The sequence below is a fragment of the Zalophus californianus genome, chromosome 10 (assembly GCF_009762305.2).
Source record: "Zalophus californianus isolate mZalCal1 chromosome 10, mZalCal1.pri.v2, whole genome shotgun sequence".
Lineage (NCBI taxonomy): Eukaryota > Metazoa > Chordata > Mammalia > Carnivora > Otariidae > Zalophus > Zalophus californianus.
The window spans coordinates 21,482,855-21,509,116 of NC_045604.1; the positions used below are offsets into that span (position 1 = coordinate 21,482,855).

Genomic DNA, 26,262 nt, shown 5'->3' on the forward strand with positions numbered 1-26,262 from the left:
ATTTTTAAAACAAATTGTTGAATTAATGGTTTAATGAACAAGTTGAGGAAATCTTAAGACATTCCGTGTTCTTAGACAAGAAGACATAACAGCCTAAAGATGTCAGTTCATAACATAGATTATATATTTAACATAATCCCAATAAAAATCTCTACAGTTTTTCTTGAGGGAAGGGTGGAATAGACATGATGATTCCAAAATCCATTTGGTAAAAGTAAGTGTCATAAAAGTTTGGAGAAGAGCAATGAGAAAATACTATTCTAGAGTTCAGAACTTATTATAAAGCCCTAGTAATTTAAAAAATGTGAATAAACTGATAGAACAGTTTTTTATCTGTTAAATATTAAATTATGTGAATTTGACACAACTAAAAAGATAGGTCAAATCAGTGGGGGAAAGATAGGATTATTCAAGTAATAGGTTGGTAAAAATTAAAAAGTTCTGTATTATTAAAAAAAAGACCTGACAAGTTGGGAAAAAATACTTCAACTCATCACAGTGAAAGGATCAGTCTTACTGATAATATGAAGTGGTCCTAGAAATACATGCATAAAAGACCAACAACCCAATAGATTTTAGTCATAAAATTCAAAGAAAAGGTGATGAAATCATACGAAAAATGTTTATTTCACTCAGAATTATAAATTGAAACTGTACAGAGATAGCATTTTTTTTTTTTACCTCATTGACAAAAATTTATCAGTTTAATAATACACTTTTGAGTCTCTGAGGAAACCGATACCCTAATATATTTTTAGTTGTAGTGTCAATTGATACAACTCCCGCTAAAGACATTTGGCAGTATCTATTATTACAAAATCAACCCAGAAATCCTACATCTGGGACTTTATTCTAGAGGTATATTTGAAAATGAATGAACAATGTGTCATTGTTTGTAGTGGCAAAAACCTGTTAGAATTGAACTGCCCGTGGATAGATAGGGAACTAGTTAAATAAATTGCAGTTAACCCATACATTAAATACTTTGTAGATTTAAAAAGAAAGTTAAAGAATGCTCCACATACTGATATGTTGGAGCTCTAGTGTTAGGTCAAAAAAGAAAGGTTCAGGACAGTGTGTATAGTATGCTACCTTTTTTGTTAAAAAAGGGGAAAAATAAAAGCATAACTTTGTATTTCTTGTAACTACAGAAAGAAACTAGAAAGATACATGAGACTGTCAAATAGTTATGTAGGGTGGTGAGAACCAGGTGGATGGGGACTGGTACATCCTTTTGTTAGTTTCATTATTTTGAACCATTCAAAAATTAAATGATTTAATTTAAAACATATTTTTTACCAACTGTGAATAACTAAAAATTGCATTTTTTAAGGTGAATGCTAACTTAAAGCCTTTTCCTTTATACATATCTTTATGTATTTATGTTCAGATACATTTTATGTGCATGTGTGGTAATTAACATCAGAGTATATGTTCTTTGAAGTGACCAGTTGATTTCAGTCAGATTCTCAAAATAATTTGTAAGCTAAATTATTAAAGATATTTGTCCTTTTACAGACTTTTAAATACAGATTAATCTTCTATAATGTTTTTATAAAACTGCTTTAAAACTTTTTTTCCTGGGGAAATCACTGTATATAAAGTAAGAAATAACAAATATTGAGCATTTCACTTGTAATAATGTCAAGTGTGTGTGTTCAAATATTGGTCTTCTCACGTAAATCTTTTTAACCCTTCAGCAACATCAGCAAGCATAGACAGAAGTGCCCCTCTAGAAATAGGTCTTCAGCGATCTACCCAAGGTACATTTTGTCACATATTTATATTGAACTTTCAAAAACTTACTCCAGAACTATGTACTTACTTACTTTTCTTTTCTTAAAAGTGAAACGAGCTGCAGATGAAGTTTTAGCAGAAGCAAAGAAACCACGCATTGAGGTAATGGGACTTTATTTTAAATGTGAATTGTAGTATTACAAAATTGGGTTTGTATATGAATAAGAATTCTTTTTCATAGTTGTCCTAGGAGGTTTTTTCTGGAAAAATTGTTGTAGTATAATGAATGTTTGATTAATAGTAGCTTGAGCTATAGTTTGAGATCTCTTACATAAGCTGTGTGTTGGACAAATCACTTTCTTTTCTTTTATATCCTTATTAATGAAAGTGTTGGGCTAGGTCAGGAGTTGGAAAACTTCTTCTGTAAGTGATCATATAGTAAATATTTTAGGCTTTTTGGGCCGTTTAGTGTCTGTCCAACTATTCCACCCTGCTGTTACAGTGCGGAAGCAGGAAGAGGCAATACATAAGTAAAACTGACAAGGCTGTAGTCCAATAAAATTTTATAACACAGATGGTGAGCCTGCCCTTCAGTTGTAGTTTGCCTACCCCTGGAATAAGATGGTGTGAGAATTTGCTTCACTCTTAAGAACTGTGAACATGAAGTGCTTATTACAGTTATTTCTTAAAATACTGGTGTATATTAGGGGATACCTGGATGGCTCAGTCAGTTGGAACATCCTCCTCTTGGTTTCAACTCAGGTCATGATCTCAGGGTCGTGCACTCAGCTGGAGTCTGCTTGCGATTTTCTCCCTCTGCTCCTCCCCCTCCTTGCATGTGCCCTTCTTTCTAAAATAAATCCTTAAAAAAATACTGGTGTATTAGGTTGCATGTTTTTTGTAGTGTTTTATAGCCAGCAAATGGAATACTAATATTGGTAAATAAGGATAGTTCACATGAAATAGAAGCTGTATAAGAAATGCAGTTACCTTTAGAAAGAAAAATCGTTCAACAGCTAGAGTACTGCATAAGAAAGTTAGGCCTTAGAAATTAGCTATTTATTCAAAATTTTTAACAAGCCCCAGATCAATTACATATAAAGACAGTGGAAGATTATGTACTATAGGTACAACTTAACATCTAAGAAATGACTGAACTGGTCCATGTATCAATTAATAATATAGAAATAACACTTGTAGTCATCACTAATGTTAGTGTTACTGGAAACCATAAATCTTTTCCTTTCACACTTGTATAAAAATCAAATAGTTGTACCTTTTGCGTGCTACAGAAACAGCAAAGCATATGTAGTTAAGGTTAAATGGTAGATGTTAAAGGGACAGGGTATCGGTAAGTATGTTCTATATAACCATTGACAGAATTTGATGCTAAAACAGTACAATTTTATTTTAATTAATTATAAAACAATTTTAATTAAGCATACTCTGAGACATGGACTTGATGTTTTTTAGTTAATGATCATAATGATAATTACCTCATTGTTTCTCCTCTGTTCTGGGTTACTTTTGTATACTTTATGTATATTAACTCATGTAATCCTCAACCACAACCCCCTGAAGTTGGCGGTACTCTGCATGTCATGGATGAGCAAACAAACCCCTCAGAGAGAGTAAGTTACTTGTTGATGTTCACAGAACCAGGATTGGAACCCAGACTATCTGGCTTCTAGCCATTCTACTGTATATACTGACTACAAATTTTGTAGCAGTAAAACGGAAGTTTTCACCAGCTCTATCTGTATGAAAGAAGGTTGTGACCCAATGTGAACAAAATGAGTGAATTTATTTATTTATTTATTTATTTATTTATTTATTTTATTTATTTGAGAGAGAGAATGAGGTAGAGAGAGAGCATGAGAGGGGAAAGGGTCAGAGGGAGAAGCAGACTTCCTGCTGAGCAGGGAGCCCGATGTGGGACTCGATCCTGGGACTCCAGGATCATGACCTGAGCTGAAGGCAGTCGCTTAACCAACTGAGCCACCCAGGCGCCCCAATGAGTGAATTTAGACACACTACTTATTTGGAAAAATCTGAATTTACAGTTTGATGATTTGAAATAAATCAAACATGACAAAAATGCTAATTTGCTAGGATACCATTAACTTGAAACATCAGCAAGAAATATAAAATGCTTTGCAGAGTATTTATAGAGTTAAAATGCTTTACATAAACAGCTATGTTACATAAACAGTTTTCAGTTCAGTGTATATATATTGGGAACCTGCAAGGCACTGTGCTAGGAGAGAAACCTTGAGGGCAGAGATTCTGATCTAATCTGATTAAAATCTAGGCTGCAGTTGTCTTTAAAATCAGTAGTTTCCTAAGGAACTTGAGTAATTTGTGTTATACCTTCATTACAAATGGCTAAAATTTAATGCAGTTTGCTTCAATACTATCTTTGCCTTCATGTCAGCAAAATGTTTTTTTAAATGATAGGTTAAAATGTTTTTTTAAATGATAGGTTAAGCACGCCTGGGTGGCTCAGTTGGTTAAACCACTGCCTTCAGCTCAGGTCATGATCCCAGGGTCCTGGGATCGAGCCCCACATCGGGCTCCCTGCTCATGCAGGAAGCCTGCGTCTCCCTCTGCCTGCCGCTCCCCCTGCTTGTGCTCTCTCCCTCTCTCTCTCGCTCTCTCTCTCTCTGTCAAATAAATAAATAAAATCTTTGAAAAAAAATAAATAAATGATAGGTTAATATTAGAGCATGAATTGGATGGAGCACATTGAATATACTGCTTTTTATACAATATCATATTTTGTTAGCCATAGACACTAACCCTGTTCCTTAGTTTTCTCATTTGTTGAATGTGGGCATTGAACTAGATCAAGTTTTGTTTTTAACCAAACACTTTTCAGACTGAATTTTATTTGAAATTCTAACGTGCGGGTTAGAGAAAAGCTGAACTACCAGGGTTGAACTCAGAACAGTGGCCCATGAGGCACTTTGTAGGAAATGCCTAATGTTCTAAGGAACATGCTTTGAAAACATTCAAGTTTCACTTCTGGTCATCAGAAATCCTGATGGATTCAGGACCTGGGGCAACAGGTGCAAAAAACTATCTCCAAAATGAAATTTTTGACTGTGGTGAAGGCTTTTCATAAAATTTAGTGATAAATTTTCCTGAAGAGAAGGAATTTATTAGTGGTATAATAACTGTATGAATAAAAATAGATATGATACATTATGGGAAGAACGTTTAATCATAGAAAAAAGTTGCCGAAGTTCTTTGGTAAGCTTTTAATCAGTTCTACTCTTATGTGATCCAACATGTATTTATTATTGTTGTCTTTGTGTAACTAGAAGTAATCTTAAAATCAAGCTGACTTAAGGCCAGCAATGCTTGGCATGTTATAGGCAGGAACTTACGTAAGGAAAAGTTACATGTTTTTTTTGTTGTTGCTCTACAAGTTAAATAAAAATGTGCAATATTCACTAACCAGTGATTATTTTCAGGATGAAGAGTGTGTGCGCCTTGATAAAGAGAGATTGGCTGCTCGTTTGGAGGGTCACAAAGAAGGGATTGTACAGACTGAACAGATTAGGTAAGATTTTCTTTAGTAGAAAGTGTTAATTGTATATGGAAAAGGAGATATTAATATGTTACCTACATTTACCTTTATCTCTTGAATTTATTATGTGCTTCTGTGCCCTAAGTTCAAAAGAAGATGTGTGGGCATGTTTTATGGTAGGGGAGATTGAAAGTTAATTATGCTTTCCGGAAAGCCTTCTTGGTTCTATTACCAAATTGATCTTCCCTTTTTTAAAATTACTCCATAACCAAGCCACTCATTTATTTTGTGATCTCTTGTTGATTTATAGCAGAGGTCAGCAAACTTTTTTTGTGTAGTGACACATAATTAAATACTTTCAGCTTTGAAGGTCACATGGGGTTTTTTTTCGTAACTAATGCTTGTGGTAGGGAAAGCAGTCTATGATTGCTTCATTCATAAAAGAATTGGCATGGCTGGATTTGGCTTGTAATATTTTGTTGATCTCTGATTTTTACTATAATTGGAATCACTTCATAATTTTTCCTTGGCACAATATAATGCTTTGGAAGTTCTATCCAAACTTAAAAATTCAATGCCTATTTTTAAAAGCTTTATTCAGGATGACTGACATAACAATAAGCTGCACATATTTAAGTTGATAAGCTTTCACATATGTATACATCTGTGAAACCGTCATCATCATCACGATAATGAATATAATATCACCCCCATAAATTTCTTGTGTACCTTTATGATTCCACACTTCTACCTATCCCCACATCCTTCCCTCTCTAGGCAACCAATTATCTGCTGTTACTATAAATTAGCTTTTTCTAGAGTTAAGTATAAATGGAATTATTTGATACATACTTTTTTGGGGGGGGTCTGACCTCTTTTACTTAGCATAATTATTTTGAGATTCATCCATATTGTTGGATGTATCAGTAGTTCATTCTTTTTTTATTGCTGAGTAGGTTCATTCTGTTCCATTGTACGGACGTAACACAATTTGTTTTCCTAGGCAACTGTTTATCGACGTTACACTTGTTGCTGTTTTTTGGCTATTGCAGCTAAAGCTGTGGTCATTTGTGTACAAGTTTTTTATGGACATATGTTTTCATTCCCACTGAGTAAATACCTAGGAGAGGAGTGATTTAATTGTGTACTGTTATAGATCTACAGTTTGAAGAAATCATCAAACTGTTTACAGTGATTGTATCATTTCACATTTCTACCATCAATATATGAGTCCTAGGTTCTTCACAGGCCTTGCCAACACTTACTGTGATCAGGCTTTTCAATTTTAGCCATGCTAAAAGGTAGAAGATGGTTTATCTTGCACTTACCACATGATTAATGATATTATGAGCATCTTTTTGTGTCCTTATTTGCTATCTTATATCATGTTTGGTGAAGTGTGTTCAGATTTTTGTCCATTTTTTCTTATTGGATTGTTTTCTTATTACTGAGTTTTGAAAGTTTGTTGTATGTCCTGGATAGAAGTCCTTTTCAGACGTAGGCTTTGCAGATATTTCTTCCAGTCTGTGACTTGCCTTTATGTTCTCCTAACTACCTTTTGAAGAGCAGTTTAATTTTTATGACATCTCACTTGTCAACCTGTTCTGTGAATTGTTTTGGTGTTATATCTAAGAAATCTTTGCCTGAGCAAAGCCAACAAAGATTGTCTCATATTCTTTTGTAGAAATTTTTTAGTTTTAGGTTTTACATCTCAGTCTGTGATCTGGTTTCAGTTAATTTTTTGTGTGTGGGTCATACAGCATGGATCAAAATTCATTTTTTTTTTTATGATCTAGATATTGAAGTTCAGTTTTGTGCATGTGGGTAACCCAGTTATTTAGCACTATTGGTTTTCAATGAATTTTCTTTGCGCTTGTATAAAAAATCAGTTGTTCATGTGTAGGTCTGTTTTTGGACCCATTCTGTGCTGTTGATCTATTGGTCTCTTTGCTTGTACCAAACTGTTTTAATGACTATAAGTTTTGAAATCAGATAGTGTTAGCTTTCCAACTTTGTTCTTCTGTTTCAAGAGTGTTTTTGCTGTTTTAGGTTCTTTGCATTTTCATATGAGTTTTGGAATTAACATGTCATTTCCTACAAAAAAAGCTTACTGGGATTTTGATTGGGATTGCATTGAATCTGTAGACCAGTTTGGGGAGAATTGACATCTTAAAAATATTGAGTCTTCTGACTTATGAACAAGATGTATTTATTTCCCTTTCTATAACTGGAAAGATATTTAGAGCTTCTGTAATTTAACATTTCTTAATTTTCAGTATATAGGCCTTATACATCTTTTTGTCATATTTCATACTTTTCGGTCCTATTATAAGTGATATTTTAAAAAATATTTCAATTTTTGACTTATTGCTAGTATAGAGATACAGTTGATTTTTGGGTATGGATCTTGTATCCTGCAATGAAGTTAAACGCACTGATAAGTTCTTGTAATTTTTTTTGTAGCTATCATTAGCTTTTCACATAGATAATTATGTTGTTGACACATAAAATATATCTTTTCTTCCCCCCCCCCCCTTTTTTCTTTCTAAACTGGATACCTTTTATTTCTTGCCTTACTGCACTGGCTAGACTTACTGATCCTCACTAATTCAGTGTTGAAGCAGTGAGATTAGACATTCTTGTTTTGTTCCTCATCTTAGGGGAAGCACTCTTTCACCATTAAGCATGTTAGCTTAGATTTTTTTGTTAGATACCCTTCAACAGGTTGAGGAAATACCTTTTGTTTGCTGAGAGTTTATCAGAAAGGAATGTTGGCTATTGTCACATGTTTTTTTCTGATTCTACTGAAATCATACAGTTTTTCATTAATATGGGGAACTAAATTAATTTTTTGATGTTTGCACTTCATGGATAAATTCTGCTTCATTATTTTATTATCTTGCTATGCATAACAAATTAATCTGAACGTATTGGCTTAAACTACATATATTTATTTTCTCATGGTTTCTGTGGGTCAGGAGTCTTGGGGTGATTTAGGTAGCTTCTCTGCTTTAGGGCCTCTCACAGTGTTGCAGTTAAGCTGTTGACCGGGACTGTGTTCTCATGTTTAGGCTTGATAGGAGAAGGATCTGCTTCTAGAGCTCACTCATGTGGTTGCTGGCAGAATTTAGTTCCTGACAGGTTGTTAGACTAATACTTCAGTTCCTCAGGTTTTATCTAGAGGACTCTTGGTTCTTTGGTTCTTGGTTCTTAGAATATTTCACAGTATTACAGCTTGCTTCATTAGAGTGAGCAAGCAAGAGTGCAAGAGAGCTGTCAAGCAAGATAGAGGTTATTTTTTTTATAGCCAAGTCTTCAGAGTGACACCCTGCCCTGTCACTTGTACAGCATTCTATTTGTTAGAAACAAGGTTCAGCCTCTACCCCTACAGGAAGTGGATTACACATGGGTGTGAATGCCGAGAGGTGGATATTGTTTTAATGGCTGCCTACCACAATCATGATGTATTATTCTTTTTATTTATTAAATTAGATTTTTAAAAATTTATATAGAATTTTGTACCAATGTTTTTGAGGTCTGTAGTTTGCTTATAACGTCTTTGTCTTGTTTCCTATCAAGATAATTCTGGTCTCAGAATGAGTTGGAAAGTATTTCCTTTTCTTCAATTTTCTGGAAAAGTTTGTGTTAGAATTGGTATTTCCTCCTGCATTTGGGAAAATCTATTGATGAAGCCGTCTGTACTATAGTTTTATTTATTTTCATATATTTCAGGTAAAGTTTTCAACTGCATATTCAGCTTGTTTAGTAGTTAATAGGTCTATTCTGGTTCTCTCTTCTTTGAGTGTTTCTTTGAAAGAATTTGTCCATTTCATCTGCATTGTCAAATTTATTTGCGTAATGTTCATAATGTTCTTTTAAGTTGTCTAGAATCTGTAGCAATGTCCCCTCTTTCATTTTTTGATATTAGCAATTGGTGTTTTCTGTTAGTTTCCTTATTGCCTGGCCAAAATTGACCAATTTTATTGATCTTCTCAAAGAACCAGATTGGGATTTTCCTCTTTAGTTTTGTTTTTTTTTTCTTCTTTATTGATTCTTCAATTTCTGCTCTCATCTTTATGATTTACTTCTGCTTACTCTGGATTTAATATGCTGTATTTTTTTATGGTTTCTTAGAGGGAAATCAATAACCTCAGCTTCCACTCTAAGTACTGCTTTAATGGCATCTCATATTGGTATGTTGTGTTTTCATTTTCATTCAGTTCAAAATTACTGTCTTAACTTCCCTTTTGACTTCTTTTACTCATGGATTGTTTGCAAGGGAGTTATTTAGTTTCCAAATACTTGGGATTTTCTGGAGATCTTTGTTATTGATTTCCAATCTATTCCAAAGTGTGGTTATATTTTATATGATTTTGAATCCTTTGATAAGTATTAAAACTCAGTTTTTGGCCCCAAATAAGGTCTGTTCTATAGGCACTTGAATTTGTATTCTGCTGTTATTTTGGAGTGTCTTACTATGGTCAGTATGGTTGATAGTGTCAGTAGAGTCTTCTATATCCTCACTTGTTTTTTGTGTTGTATTATTAATTATTGAGATGGAATTATTGAAATCTCTGGCTGTGGATTTGTCTGATTTTCTTTGCATTTCTATCAGATTTTGTTCTCTGTCTACTTTGAAGGCCTGTTATTAGGTGTAAATGTTTAGGGTTGTCTTGATGAATGAATCTTTTTATCATTATGGGGTGACCTTTATCTCTGGCAATATTCCTTATTAAAAAAATTTACTTTTTCTCATATTCACCTAGACACTCCTCCAGCTTTCTTTTGGCTTATATTAGCATAGTGTATCTTTTTACATTTTACTTTTTAAGAAACATTATGGTAAAAAACACATAACATAAAATTTATCATTGTAATATTTTAAAGTGTGTAGTTCATTGTCCTAAGCACTTTCATATTGTGCAGCCATGTCCAAAACTCTTTTCATCTGAAAACTGGAATCCTTTTACTTTTAACTTACATGTCTTTATAGTTTAAGTACTTTTCTTGTGTGTGTAGATCTTTTATACTTAATGTGATTATTGATATGGTTAGTTTTAGTCCATTTTGCTTATTTTTTATTTCTCTTTGTCCTGTTTTGGGACTTCTTATTTGGAATAAACGAATATTGGTTGTAATTCTCTTTTTTCTTACTGTTGTTGGCTTATTACTTATAAGTGTTTTGTTATTAGTGTTTGATTTAGGGCTTTTACTATGCATGGTTTATAGCATCACAGTCTCCCTGCAAGTGTTATATTCACTACTTCATGTATTGTATGGGAACCTTAAAATGGTATGCTTATGCATGTGTTGTAAGCATCAGTATGCATTGTTCTTTTTTAAAGTGTTACCTTTTAAAGAGCTTTAAATAATAAGAAAAACTCATGTATTTACAGATACCCATTTCCATTGTTCATTTCTTTGTTCAGATCTATTTACCAATTTTTTTCGTTCTTCCTGAAAGATTTCTTTTAACGTTTCTTCATTTCTTTTTGAGCAGACCTGCTGGTGATTAATTCTTTCAACTTTTGTATTGCTGAAAAGCCTTTATTTTGCTTTTTTTTTTTTAAGGAATTTTTACTGGATTCCTTTTTTTTTAGATTTTATTTATTTGAGAGAAAGAGAGAGGAAGCAAGCACGATCAGGGGAAAGGGCAGAGAGAGCAGGAAGAAGGGCAGAGAGAGCTGGAGAAGCAGAGTCCCTGCTGAGCAAGGAGCACAACTCAGGGCTCAATCCCAGGACCTTGTGTTCATGTTTTGAGCTGAAGGCAGATGCTTAACCAACTGAGCCACCCAGGTGCCTTTTAAGTTACATCCTTTTAAGTACAGGTCTTCCTTGACTTAAGATGAATTACATCCTGATAAACCCATCCTAAGTTGAAAATATTATAAGCCGAAAATGCATTTAATATACCAAACATCATAACTTAGCTTAGGCTACTTTAAATATGCTTAGAACACTTTCATTAGCCTACAGTTGGGCTAACACAAAGCCTATTTTATAGTAAAGTGTTGAATAGCTCATGTAATTTATTGAATGCTTTACTGAAAGTGTAAAATAGAATGGTTGTATGAGTACAGAATGATTTTAAATGTATCAATTATTTATCCTGGTGATTGCATGGGTGACTGAAAGCTGTGGCTTTCTTCCACTGCCTGGCATCATGAGGGAGCATCGTACCACATACCACTAACCTGAGAAAAGATCATAGTTTGAAGTATGGTTTTTACGGAATGCATATCACTTTCATACCATTGTAAAGTTGAAAAATTGTAAGTCAAACCATTGTTAAGTCAGGACCATCTGTACTTTAAATGTTACACCACTGCCTTCTTGATTGCATTGTTGCTGATGAGAAGTCTGCTGTCATCCTTTATTTTCTTAAATTTTTAAATTTTTTAATGAAATGTGTCCTTTTTTTCCCCTCTGGGTACTTTAAAAGTTTTCTCTATTACAGGTTTTGAGCTGTTTAATTATCACATAACTTGGCCTTTTTTTCATGGTTCTTGTGCTTGAGGTCCATTGAGCTTTTGGAGGGAATTTTTGTGTTCATAATTTTTATTGAATTTAGAAAATTTTTGGCCTTGTTTCTTAAAATATTTGGGTTCTTTTTTTTCTATTCACTTGATAGTTTCTATAGTTGTGTCATTCACTAATCTTTTCTTCCATAATTATAGTTGTGATGTATTTGTAGTCTCCAACATTATATTTTTTTTTTATCTCTGCAAGTTGGTTAAATATATAGTCCATGTCTCATTTAATTTGTTGAATATATAGAATAGAGTTATAAAAATACTTACTTTAATGTCTTTGCTAATCCTGCATCTGTGTCAATTTATAATTGGTTTTGATTTAGATTTCTCCTCATCCTGGCTTGTATTTTCCTGCTTCTTTACATGCCTTGTGATCTTTGGATACTAGACATTTTGCATTTTACCATATTGAGTGCTAGGTATTTTTGTATTTTTCTAAATTTTCTTTTGGGATATAGTTAAATCACTTGGAAACAGTTTGTTCCTTTTATGTCTTGATTTAAGATTTGTTATTTGGGCAGTGTTCAGTTAGGATAATTATTCCCCACCATTGCCTACACAAAACCATTCTGAATACTCTACCTAATGCCCAATGGATGTGAGGTTTTCAGTTTGGCTGGTGGGAACAGGAACTGTTCTTCACCCTCTGTGTGCTCTGGGTATTATCTCCTCTAATTGTGTTGGATGATTTCTATACCTGACTTTTGTTTTCTCATAGTCCTGGGCTAATCAGTATTCTCCTGGAATACTTGATGGGCATCTTCATTGCAGCTCTTTCTTCTCAGGTACTTAGGCCTATGAATTCCAGCCACCTTGGTTTTGCTGGACTCTAGCACCATTTCTCAAATCAGGTAATCCACTCAGTTTTGCCTGGATTTCCTCCCTATGCCATTTTGAAAACTTACAACGTGGTCTCAAACTGCAGCATTCATAGGGCTTTCTATCTGGTTTTCATTTGTCAGAGATCATTGTCTCTCATTGCTTGATACCTGGTATTTAGTAAGCTACTGTTCTATGTATTTTCACTGGTTGTTTGGAAGCAGGAGGGATAATCCAGTCCTTGCTACTTCATTTTAGCTGGAAGTAAAACTCCAATGATTGAAAGTCCAATTCACATTTGATTATGATTTAGAAAAGTATTTGAGTCTGATTTAAGTTATGCTGGTTTGCTTTAGATCTTAAGGAAAAATTGCACAGCATTATATAAAATGAATCGAATACTAGATGCATACTGAGCATCTGCTATAAAGTATCTTCATACCTTATATAAATAAACTAGTATACTATATAATACTACCATATTTAAACCTGCAGGAATTCCTGTCCTTTTTCCAGATGTTGTTTAAACGTATTTCAAGATTGTCACCTTGTGATTAGAGTAATAATTTTGTCAACTGTTAAGGTACCCAAACCCTTTTAATTTTTTTTTTGAAATATTTTGTTTATTTTTTAGAGAGAGCATGAGCAGGGAGAGAGGGAGAGGGAAAAGCAGACTCCCTGCTGAGCAGGGAGCCAGAAAAGTGGGGCTCAATTCCAGGACCATGACCTGAACCAAAGGCGCCCCTACCCAAACCCTTTTTAACTCTTTCTCATTTTGTGAAAAACGACACTAAACTTTGTGTTAAGTCTTTTTTTTATAGTTCTCAAAGTATAGCTCCTGTTTGCTATTTTGCCTGTTACTTGAAAATCAGGTAAAGAAAAGAAAAAACTGAAAAATATGGTTTAATCTTTCAGATAGTAAAAGGGATATATGTTGATATGGCATATAAAAGCCTTCGTCACCTATAAAATGGGTATGTTATATACATTATGAAGGTTTGAAACCTTGAAATAAATTTCAAGGAAAAGCTAAGCTTTGAATTCTTTACAGAATGAATTTTTCACACACAACCCCCCCCCCCCGGTGGGGTGTGTTTTTGTGTGTTTGTATGTACAATTTGTGTGGCTAGAGAGGCATTGGCAAATAAAAGTCTGAGAAAATGTTAAAGAAAGCAGCTATATTAATGGGTTCTTCCTTTCGCGGGGTTGGGGGCGGAGATAAACACAAGTGCAGGGATTTTTGTTGCATTGACCCTTCCAAGAAGTTACTGATTTGCTCATAGAGTAATAATGCTACATGGACTCTTGATCTTACATGATTATTAAATACCAAGTATGTAAGTTTTAGATAAGAAGAAAATCTTAATTATTGCCACTTTTAAGGTTATTTTTTTTTACCAAAACCTATAAATGTAACAAAATATATTTATGATGTGCTCAAGAGATCTTTGCAATGAAAATTTAAAAAAAGGAAATTGCTTTCAGGTCTTTGTCTGAAGCTATGTCAGTGGAAAAAATTGCTGCAATCAAAGCCAAAATTATGGCTAAGAAAAGATCTACTATCAAGACTGACTTAGATGATGACATAACTGCCCTCAAACAGAGAAGTTTTGTGGATGCTGAGGTAGATGTGACACGAGATATTGTCAGCAGAGAGAGAGTGTGGAGGACACGAACAACTATCTTACAGAGCACAGGAAAGGTAAAGTATTTCACTCATTCATTATAGTGAGTATGTGTATCTAATCTGTGATTGGTTATAGAATTGGCTAAAATTTGCTATTAGGATCAATTTTCAAGTTTTATCTCTGAAAGATCAGTAATAATGTAGATGTCTAAGTGGCCGTATTTACCGTTTAGTGGTTGGTCACCGAAGAAGCTGATGTAAATGTCTGAATCACAGTGCAAGCCCCTTGATTTGCACCTCATTTGTAAATCCAGCGAATAGCCCAGTTTTCTTGTTGATCAGATTTTTTGCTTTAACTTAATGAGGAGGGGATGGTGATGGCTAGCTGTGTGGTCATTAATATCGTTATTAATTTTTTTCCCCACAAAGTAGACACTTAAGAAAATCAGCATTCATTTGTGTATTTTATACATTATATCCTGTTGTGTGGATGTAGCAGTATTTATTCTTTGTTAATGGTGTTAGGTGGTTTATTTGTTTTTGTAGCTATAGGATTGTGGAATTTTTTTCTCTCCCTTCTCCTCATTTCCTCCCTTTCTGTCTCCTTCTCTCTCTATTCACAATTACAAGTAATGCATTAAAAAACATCATCGTACATGTACTTTTGTGCATTTATGTGTATACAACAAAAATATAATTCCTAGAAGCAAATTTCTGGTTAAAGGAGTTGTGTACTTTAAATTTTGAAAGATAAAAATTTGAAAGATAGTGGATGTTTAAGTATCTTAATGCATCTCCAAAAAGATTGCTTTGGTTCTGTTTCATTTATATATTTTCATCTGTCTTTCCCTCACCTCCCAATTTTCTCTTAAGTGTTAATTCTCCACTGATGTGCAGTTGTTAATATGTTATGGTAAGAGAGTGTGTAGAAGAATGTGAGGTTACCAATGAAAGTGAACTTTAACTTTGGTCAAGGCAGACTGGTTTTATTTGCAGATTCTGGATTCTGGTCTTAAATTTATTGTGCCATATTAGTAGGAATCGGGTTACTTGAAAAGAGTACATGAAGGAAAGAATTTTCATCCTTTTGTACTTTGTCATATTTTACAAAGTACTTGAGGACAAGAATAGGAATCATTCCCCAGAGCTTAGAATTATAGAGAAATCTGAGAATATAAATAAACTTCAGTTTCTGTATTTACAGTGATCTGTTGATACTCATTTTCACTGCATAATATGGCTGATAGTTGAATATTGCAACTGCTAATGTTCTACCAATGTTCATTATGATAGCCAAAAAATTTGAAATATATTTCAAATTATATTATATTATAATTTGATAATTATATTATAATATTAATTATATAGCACATATAAAAGATACGTGCTATGCTCCATCTTACTTTTGGACCAAACATTAAATTTTCAAAAAACTGAGATGAACAGTTTTTTTTGAGCTCTAGGTGGCAGGGTTTTACCATTATTTCAAAACTTAGTGCTTTCATTTAAGTTAGTGTTGTTGCCATCACAGGGTAATTTAAGAAATAAATTACAGTTTAAGAATTGTTTGGTAGCTAGGTTTACTTCTGTGATCATTAACATTTTTAAAAAAGCAGAAACAACTGTTTTGAGTGATAGTTTTTCTGTATATGGTTTTCATTTTCTGAACACTAAATAAAAAACCTTTTAGGTACTCAGTTCTAATAGAACCTATGATTTTAGATAGATCTTCATTATTACCAGGGATTAGGGCCTTCTTACCTTCTAAATTTCTAGAATAAAAGGTTCATGAGAAAAATAAGTATGTTTCTTTACAGTTATATTATTATTGCAGGCAACCCACATAAAGCAACCTGATTTTATAATGCCATTAAGGATATACTTTTAAACTTAAATAAGTTGTTCCTTGTTGAAAAGTTGATTAAAAGAGATCATTAAAAGGAAGATAATAATCACCTTTAATTCTTCCACACAAAAATCGCTGATAACATGGATTCTTCTAGATTTAGTGTCTCTTGCTCTATATTATTTTTAAAGTATGAAATTTTATTTTCATATATTTTCAGTGATTTTCATAGTAGGATTAAGACTTTGTTTGCATTTGTTACTGTGTTGACTTTTGTACTGCTGTGCAGAAGCAGTGGTTTGTTAACTCCTGGCATCTTGGCATGAATCAAGTTTTTAAAAATACTTCCCAATTTAAAAATCTTTTAAAAGTGTACAGTAACTCCTAACAAACAGTATTTTAAAATTTTCCACATCTCATATAAATTACAGCAATCTGAGATTAGCACTGGAGTTTATTATATATATATATAATATATATGTATATATGTGTGTTATATATATTATACTTAGAAGTATAGTAATTGATTTCTTTAAGAATGGGGAAGCCTCTTGTGACAACAAATCTCATTTTTATTCAGTAACTTGTTTCCTAGCTACATATTTGAATAGATGCAGAATATGAATATATTTATAGCCAATTAAACAGTTTAAGTAAAATAAAAATAAATGAATAACAGTATGTTTATAATAATTTGGTTTGGGGATCAATTTTTAGTACTTCGATTTTTTGTGTGTGTATAGTAAAGAACACCTCAGTGATGTAGTAGGGAAGAACTAATAGGAAAAAAACAGTCTGAAATTGTTTATTAAACAAACTTACTGCCTTGAATACTTAATTTTAAGTGGGCTAATTAAGATCCATTTATATTTTAGAATTTTTCCAAAAATATTTTTGCAATTCTTCAGTCTGTAAAAGCTAGAGAAGAAGGGCGTGCACCTGAACAGCGACCAGCCCCAAATGCAGCACCTGTGGTAAGAATGTGTTACTGCTTATATATTAATTTTAATGAAAATGACTCTTTTCAGTATTGTAATTTTGAAAACATCTCATCTTAAAGTTTTTAAATCAGTAGCTTTCAAACTTTTTGCTGCTTCAGTATTCTTGAAATATGTGAAAATCTTCCCCACCGTTAACACTTACACGGTGAGATCTCACCTCACACAAGTTAGACTGGCTGTTATCAAAAAGACAGGAAGTAAGTGTTTTCAAAGATGTGGAGCAAAAGGAACCCTTGTGCACTCTTGATGGGAATGTAAATTGGTGTAGCCACTAGGGAAAACATCATGGAAGTTCCTCAAAAAAATTAAAAAATAGAACTGCTGTATGAACCAGCAATTCTACTTCTGGGTATTTATTTGAAGAAGATGAAAACACTAACTTGAAAAGATATATGCATCTTCATGTTCATTACAGCATTATTTACAATAGCCACGATATGGAAACAAGTGTCCCATTGATGGATGAACAGATAAAGAAATTGTGTTATATACACACAATTGAATATTATTCAGCCATAAAATATAATGTAATTTTGACTTTTTGACTACACGGATGGACCTTGAGGGCATTATGCTAAGTGAGATAAGTTAGAGAAAGACAAATACCTGCGATCTCTCTTATATATGGACTCTAAAAACAAAACAAGCTTTATACAGAGATATAGACAGATATAGATACGGTAGTTGCTAGAGGTGGAGGGTGGGTGAGGAGTGTGAGAAACAGGTAAAGGGGATCAAAAAATAAACCAACAACAACAGTAACAATTTAAAAAACCCCAAGCAACCAAAACAGAAAAATAAAGTTACTTAAGCAATAATTCTTAGAGACACACTTGGGTTAGAATCTGAAAGGGGTAAATTAGGAAAAGCCCTCTGAGAAGTTGTGTAAAGTAAGTAACAGACCTATTCATTGTTGCTTGGGAGAATCCTTACCATTGTTAGAGATAAAAATCCCTATTACAGTCTGTTTTGGGGCTTTTTCTGAAGTCATTGGTATCTGTGACTTCCTGGTGGATATGTTGTGTTTCTCCTGATCCCAGATCATTTGGTTCTTTCATGGTACCTTAGTTTTAGCCATTTGGAGAGTTGACTGCCTCACTCATTGAGTTGCCATTTAGGACCCCTCCAAAGTAAATTTCATGTATGGCATATAGCCTATATTTAAATTTAAACTCAAACATGTCCTCCAGTTATGTTGAAAATCCTTCCAGCTAGTTTCATATAAATCAACAAAGGAAATAAATGTAGGTAAAATTGTTTTTATGTTATATAGGGTTTTTTTAAAGTATATTAAAATTTGAAAGTGCACCAACACAGTCTTTGCAAGATCTAGTAGTTTTGCTTGTTCATAAAATCATTGGTATTTAATTCTTAAGAGGTAGTAGACTTTTATTGGTATTTAGGTTAATACTTTGAGTTGACTTTCCAGCAAATACTTAAGTGCCTACTCTTGTCAGGCAGTGTGCTGACAAAAATACAAGAGATACCTGCCCTCTTTGAGCTTAAAGTCTAGTAGGACATAGAGATGAGTAAAAAAAAGTAGTGAGACAAATGTTGTGATGGTAAAACACAGGGTGCTTATAATTATGAATTGATTGAATTGAATAGCAATTGGTAGGAAACATGTCAGATCTTAAAACATTTAAACCATTATCCTTGTGATTGAGTTTTTCCTGTATTTCTGTAATCCTTAAGATACATAAAAATCTTATTTTTGGCCTTTAGCTATAGTGTATACCTATTGAGTGTCTTAAATTAACTATCTTTCTATCTTTTGTCTGGATTAAGATGTAGGGTAGCATCCTGTTGTAACAAAATGTAGAGTACTTTAGTTTTTCTGAATACCATGAATTTCCCAAGCAGTTTTGGGAATGTTCTTTAAATATGCTTTTTTAGATTATTATAGACTGAATTTTACTTTTTTAAGAATTTTTTTAAGATTTTATTTATTTGACAGAGAGAGCACAAGCCAGGGGGGAGTGGGAGAGGGAGAATCAGGGAGCCCAACGTGGGGCTCGATCCCAGGACCCTGGGATCATGATCTGAGCCGAAGGCAGATGCTTAACCAACTGAGCCACCCAGGCGCCCCAAACTGAATTTTAGATAAAGTATTTGTGAATGAAGTTTACAACATTAGATAGACAGCTTATTCTAAGTGTCTTAACAAGTAACACCTTTATTAGCTTCTTGTGCATTTATAATGGGTTTATTTCATAGTTGTCATCTAAGTATTAATAACAATTTGGAGAATAATTCTGTTAAATGCTCTAAAATGTCAGTTCAGTAAGCTTTAAATTAAGGTTTTTTGTTAAAAACAATTCATAATTGGCAGGTTTATTATTTCGTGAAGAAATTTAAGTACCTAAAATGAAGTTATTAAGCACACCTATTTTATTTCTCCAGTTTGTAAGAGTTTTGCATTTTGCCTTGATACAAGTTTATTTGGAGTCCTTTGCCTTGTCCCTGATAGCAATGGTAATTTTCTACCAGTAAACAATATCTTGAAAATAAGCATCACATGACTCCCCACTTTTGTCTTATTGGCTATTGTAAGAAAAAAAGTTTAGAAAATAATACACTTACTGTGATTTTTATTCTGAGTTTTAGGTAACAATTTAAAATGTTAATATGTAACTCATTTATTTTTCTGCAGGATCCCACATTGCGTACCAAACAGCCTATCCCAGCTGCCTACAACAGATATGACCAGGAAAGATTCAAAGGAAAAGAAGGCAAGTTACTTAATTTTTATATTCCCCTTGCTGTGGTGGTGCTGAATGTGAGATGTGTGTGATGTTTATGAGCAGGTGTTGGCAAACATCTGCAGGCCAAGTCTGGCCCAACACATGTTATAAATAAACTTTTGCTAGAACACAGTGGCATTCATTTATGTATTATCTGTGGTTCCTTGGTGCTGTGACAGTAGTGTTGAGTTGTGACAGAGATTGTGTGGCCTGCAGAGCCTTAAAATACTATCTGGTCTTTTCCAAAATAAATTTGCCAAGCCCTGGGGCTCCTGGGTGGCTCAGTCAGTTAAGTGTCTGACTCTTGATTTCAGCTCAGGGCATGATCGTGAGATTGAGCCCCGCGTTGGGCTCTGCAATGGGTGTGGACCCTGCTTGGGATTCTGTCTCTCCCCCTCCCCTCTCATCCCCCAATGATGGGTTGCACTCTCTTTCTCTCTCAAAAAAAAAAAAAAAAAAAATAAAATAAAATTGCCAACCCCTGGTTAACGGCATGGATTCTGGATCCAGATTTCCTGTATCACAGTTACTTTTTGCGTGAATTTTGATAAATTAACTGCATTCTGTTTTAATTTCCTCTTGTGTTTCATTGCAATACTAATTATAGTAGTAGTATCTATTTTTAGTTTCATTGTGGGGATGAAACTAGTTAATAATGTGTCTAGAATAGTGACTGGAATATAATAAGCTATCTATAAGTATTTCCTGTTATTAATATTCTGCTTCTCAAAAGTTCAGACTGGAGAGTTTCTATATCAAATCATGTTTCTGAAATTATAAAGGTATACATTGAGAACTTGGGAAGCATAGATTTTAGTAACTCCGTGAGGGCTTATTTGGGGGTAGCTTACATGGTATACTGGCTAATGCAGTAGTGAACCATTTCCATGTTACTGTGGTGGTTAGTGAAGTGCACTAATGTCATTGTAATTTCTCTTGGAATCTTCATTTATCTTGATTTGTGGAAAAAGATGAGGCAGAAGCACTTGAAAGTTTAACTTTTATGATTTTTTTTTTCTGCATAATCTGAAATCTCCACTTCAGTTTAATTAAAAGATATATTGTTTCTGTATAGTGAATTTTGTGTGCTGACTTCATATACTGGTTAAAGGCATGTACTGTGAATACATGCTGTAGAAATACAGTGCTTCATTCTTTTATTCATTGCAGTGTTTTTCTTGTGGAATGAATTATGTAAGGTAGGGTTTGGCAGATTACAGCTCACGGACCAAATCCGATCCTCTGTGGGCCAAATCAGGCCATGCCCATTTGTTTATATATTTCGTTTATCTTGCTTTTTCACTGTACCTGCAGAATGAGTAGTTGTGATAGAGACATATAGCTTGCAATGTGTAAAATATTTAATGTATTTGTATTAATGTAATATGCCTTTACAGAAAGGCGTATTGAGACTCTGTCCTGGAACCTTTATCACTATAGCCTTGCTTTTCTACAAATTATGTAACATATGCCTATGATTGTAATTTTGAAACACAACTTTTTATAATTTAAAGCCTTCTCATGATAACTGGAAGCTTTTCGTGCTAATGTAATTGAGTATTAGAAGTAAATAATTTGGAGGTTATAAAGTATTTTATTCAATCTAATTTTTGATATTCCCAAAATATCAAAACTTTTGAACACAATTGTAGAAATTAGTCTTAAGCAACTTCTATAAAAAGGTCTCTCTGGCATGTATTGAATGTATTTTTGGGACTAGTATCCCTTTTAAAGTTTTTATTTTCATAGGTATGTAATTTAATTCTCTATGTATAGTACATTTGCTGCTTTGTTATACTATTAACTGCCAGATTATAACACAGATTATTACTTTAGGTTTGTTATTGATCATGAAATACATAAAATCTAATAGCAAACCCCCTTTCTTTATAGAAACGGAAGGCTTCAAAATCGACACTATGGGCACCTACCATGGTATGACGCTGAAATCTGTAACGGTAAGTCACTTTGGCTGCAGAGGTTCTTTTGTTCCAGGCATTTAATGTGTGTAGCAGATGTTGAAGAAAATCTTTGTTCTCCATTATTTTCTATTTCAAACGTTTATCTTTAATGACTAATTGTGCCGATAGATCTGTACATTGATTTATTTGATTTGTGGATATCCTTTTTTTGGTTTAACTGAGTTGAGTGTTTAAATAAGAGCTGTTTTGATTAACTTGCAAGTAGGATGGATGCTACCTGGTTAGAGTATAATGCCAGTGAGAGTTACAAGGTCCAATTTGGGAGAATTATTTTCCATACTATCTTATGTTCTTTAAAATGTAATGCCTTATGCTCTTTAAAAAAAACAGATTGTAATGGTTGATGTAATATTTACAAAGTGCATACTTGCCAGAACCAAGTACTTGGATGTCCACAGTTATAAGCATTTGGCTCACTTTTGGCAGACTTTCTTTCATATAAATTTCTGGATGTTCTAATTAGGCCATATTTAACACTTAATTTTTATTTAGTCAGTGATAGGACTTGGTAATGTAGAGCAGGAATTCTGTTAACCTTATTTTGAGTATATTACAGATTATTATTGTACTTTAAAATACTATGTGTCTGTATTAGAGTACCTATATATTTTAAAGCTAATACCAAACTTACTTTGTCTTTGTTTATGAATCATCAGATCTTTGAGGACTCAATATGACATGGAATCATCATATATATTTGCTGTGATTTTTCAGAATTAAGATATATCTTGTCATGCTTTTCCAGAGCAGATAGCAAATAAATGTGGAGAATCTGATACTAAAAGTTGACCTTTTTTTTTTCCTCGACTTCAAATTGGAATTGAGTATTAGATATTTTGCTAATACACTTGTTTTTAAGTTGTCATCAGATTTGTTTTTGTATGATTGAAATTGTATATGAGCTCATTAATTCATTTAACAAGTGCTTATTGAGCACTTGTGTCAGACCCTGTTCTAGTTGCTGGGACTCTAGCTATAAATAAGATAGACAAGGCTTCTGTGGAGAGAGTCATCAGAGAGGCCTCTCAGCAGATGACTATTGAGCACAGACCTTACAGAAAAGCATTCTATGGAAGACATTCAAGGGTCAAGATTGAGGCCCAGTAGAGTAATAGTGTGAAGGCCGGTATCCACAGCGTAGTGAATGAGGGGAAGGTGGTAAAAGATTAGATAACGCTCATCTTATGAGATCTTCCTAGTTCTTCCTGACTTCCAAATGTAGCTAATGACTGTAGGATTAAATTTTTAAAAGATTCATTTATTGACATTTTCTTGGGAATAGAACTTGCCCACTGGCCATTCCCTAAGTGAATTATCATGGAACTATAGTTGTTATCCTTAGGTAACCATCAGAGGGAGTTTTTTGTGGTTGTGGTTATTGTTTTAACTTTTGTCTCATCTGAAATGCCATGAAATTGGTTTCATTACTGAGCTTCTGTGCAAATAGTAAAATTAGTGATAGTTTTTATAGTGATGCTTTTTACGGAACAGTTTTTTTAAAATCCAAGGACGGCTTCTTAATTAAACAGAGTGATAGGACTCTGATTCCTCATTAGACTTTGCTTCTAAATATACTTACAAGAGAGACAAATTTAAACAAATTTATGGTGTATGTTTTTACAGAAATAATCACATAAAGACATTGTGTGGGAATGCTCAAATTGTTGGTACTTTCTATATTTTAATACCCCGTTTGAATCTCTGTACTGTTTGTGACCTGATTCGTTTTAGCAGTTGTTAGAGAATACATGCAGAGGTTTGAACTTGAAAGCTTTGAAGTTGCTCTGATAATTGTTTTTTTTACTTGAATCTCAAGCTTATGCTTCCAGTGTAATGTTTTTTCCTTGTCTCTTTTCTTTTGGAAGAGCTTGTGAGTTTCACCAACTTTGTCTTATTCACCAGTGAAGATTTCTCTTGTGATATCCACCCAGACACACAAAAGCAGTTAAATGAATGTTAAAAGCTTTGTTGCCCAGATGTGACTTCCTTTCTAGTTTACATATGAGCTCATTTTAGGTGCCACTGTTTTTCAGGGTTTTGACATGTTTAGTTGATCTACATAGTTACTAAAATTAGTACCAATCTGTATTAGGATTGGTCTATATATCTTTTAAGTTCAAGACACCGGAGTCTTAGTCTTATAAACAGGACTCTGGTTAGATATAAGATTAAGTTAATCAAGTTGTGCAGATGGCTAGAAAATTTTTATGTAATTGATTTTTTGTCTCCATTTTTTAGAGAGAAAGGAGTATGTGTTTTGACAGTATTTCATAAGATTCTTAAGTTATTGGAATTTATAAAAAAAGCTCTGGTAGGGTATTAGGTAATATTTGTTTATGAAGATAATTTATAGAAATTTAGTATATGAATAGAATCCCGGGTGTCTTTAAAGTTACGAGTTTGTATTGTTAAGTCTGGTTACCTTTTGACTTAGGCCAAGAAATACAATGGCATAAGACATGGATGTTGGAGTTGCTAAAGGGCTTTTCCGAGTTGATAGACTTTCCCCAAAATGTGTTAGTTGGGTTGTATAATGTTTAAGAAACACTAGATTAAACAGATTTTGTGGTATAGGAATTTCATCATTTTTAATATATGAATATCTAAATTGGAAGACAAGAGTATGCGCTTTTTCCCAGGCTTGTTTGCCCCTTTTCTCCCTCCTTTTGAGAACACTGGAAAGAACTAGAATTGTGTAGAATTAGTTTAAGTGAAACTGTCTTAGTAGTTATGGGTTGAGACTAGAAACCGTTTAGGGAACACCAGAATGTATTTGCATGGATCCCTTTTGTGAAAGGAGCCATCTTAGACGAATAAAGTGCCACTTGACAGTGCTTTTCATTATATAGAAAAGAAGAGGAGATGATGAAGACTTTTCTTTGTTGGCAAAGAGCTTACCTGTGGTTCCACTGGAGAAGGAATAAAAAGATAGATCACAGTTCACTCTTGTTATTTGTGAGGATTTGATAATTGAATTGAGAACTACTTCATTTTAGCCTCCCGATCTAGCTTATTAATGTTCAGGTAGGAAGGTCACATATCACATAATCTAGCCCCTGTTTATTCTTTTCTTAGTTCTTACTGAATATCATTGACTCTCAGTTACCTTGCTGTCTTCATTTTTGAGGAAATATTTTACACTCTGAAATTGTGCAGATCAAAAGCTTTCCTTTAAGACTGTTCTTTGAGTTGACTCCAACAGAATTGTAGTTTTTAATAATAAGCCTTTTTTTGGGGAGCCATTTTCCTAACAGTAAGTACAGTTGGATGGATATTCAGTATCTACATTAGAGGTGTAATCACTGTCAACTTTCACTGTTTAGTAAAATCCAGAATCTCAGTCTATTTATATAAAGTTATATTCTTTTTTTTTTTTAAAAGAAACTGTACTTGTTTTTTCTAAAGATTTTATTTATTTGAGAGAGAGAGAGAATGAGAGATAGAGAGCATGAGAGGGAAGAGGGTCAGAGGGAGAAGCAGACTCCCTGCCGAGCAGGGAGCCTGATGCGGGACTCAATCCTGGGACTCCAGGATCATGGACCTGAGCCGAAAGCAGTCGCTTAACCAACTGAGCCACCCAGGCGCCCCCTATATAAAGTTATATTCTTAAGCAGGAACACATTTATTAGTAACTTTCCAGCTCCTCTGTTTTATAAAGTTTCCTTCATTCTCATTTGGTTGTTAATTAACTTGTTCATCTTTGCTTGGGGTGTTATGGGAGTGCTCTAGTAGCAATAATGCTCTAGAATTGTGTCTAGAATCTAAGTTAGCAGAAGAGACAGTTGATTAAGACTTTAGTAATAAACACTCTCCTTTCCTTTTCCTTCAGCACATATTTTTGAGTGCTTATTGTAATGGTTATTGTGTAGATTTTAAGGGTGCCTATGGGAAATTTTCTTCCCTTCCCAGAGTTAGATGCAGCCTGTCTGTTTATAAATGCTAGTGCACTGACATCATATGCCTCTCTTAGCATACTTCTGGGATCATTCATTGTGCCCATCTAAATGTGGTCCCAAATGTTTTATTAAGCATCCACTGTCATTTAAATTTTATTTTATGCACTAAGATTTAAAAATAAAAGTATGTCACAAAAACAATCTGGAATTTCAGCTTCTTTTGAAAAGCTATCTGGCATGACTGGGTACTAGGTCTATAGTCTAGTAAGAGTCACACTGATCCAAACAATGACTGCCTTTAGATGGGATGTTTTCTGTAGGTTGCCCATAGGCCTCACTGCTCTGTTGTCCTTGATCTATTTATTTATTCACTTATTTATACAGTTGACCTTTAAACAACACTGAGGTTAGGGGTACTGACACCCCCTATACCCTGCAGGCAGTTGAAAATCTGCATATAACTTTTGACTTGCCCAAACTTAACTACTAATAGCCTACTCTTGACTGGAAGCCTTGCAGATAACATACAGTCTATTAACACATAT

The 26,262-nt window shown here is 33.7% G+C and overlaps 1 protein-coding gene across 2 annotated transcripts in view; it reads left to right on the forward strand.

Annotated features, from left to right (window-relative positions):
- The window catches only part of CDC73 (cell division cycle 73), a 116,876-nt gene that overhangs the window by 8,612 nt on the left and 82,002 nt on the right, over positions 1-26,262 (forward strand). For both annotated transcript variants that reach the window (XM_027609994.2, XM_027609993.2), the window contains exons 4-10: positions 1,701-1,763; positions 1,847-1,899; positions 5,214-5,302; positions 14,107-14,323; positions 16,970-17,068; positions 19,749-19,827; positions 21,733-21,797. In XM_027609994.2, the coding sequence (XP_027465795.1) occupies positions 1,701-1,763; positions 1,847-1,899; positions 5,214-5,302; positions 14,107-14,323; positions 16,970-17,068; positions 19,749-19,827; positions 21,733-21,797 (665 nt within the window). The remainder of the gene's footprint in view (positions 1-1,700; positions 1,764-1,846; positions 1,900-5,213; positions 5,303-14,106; positions 14,324-16,969; positions 17,069-19,748; positions 19,828-21,732; positions 21,798-26,262) is intronic.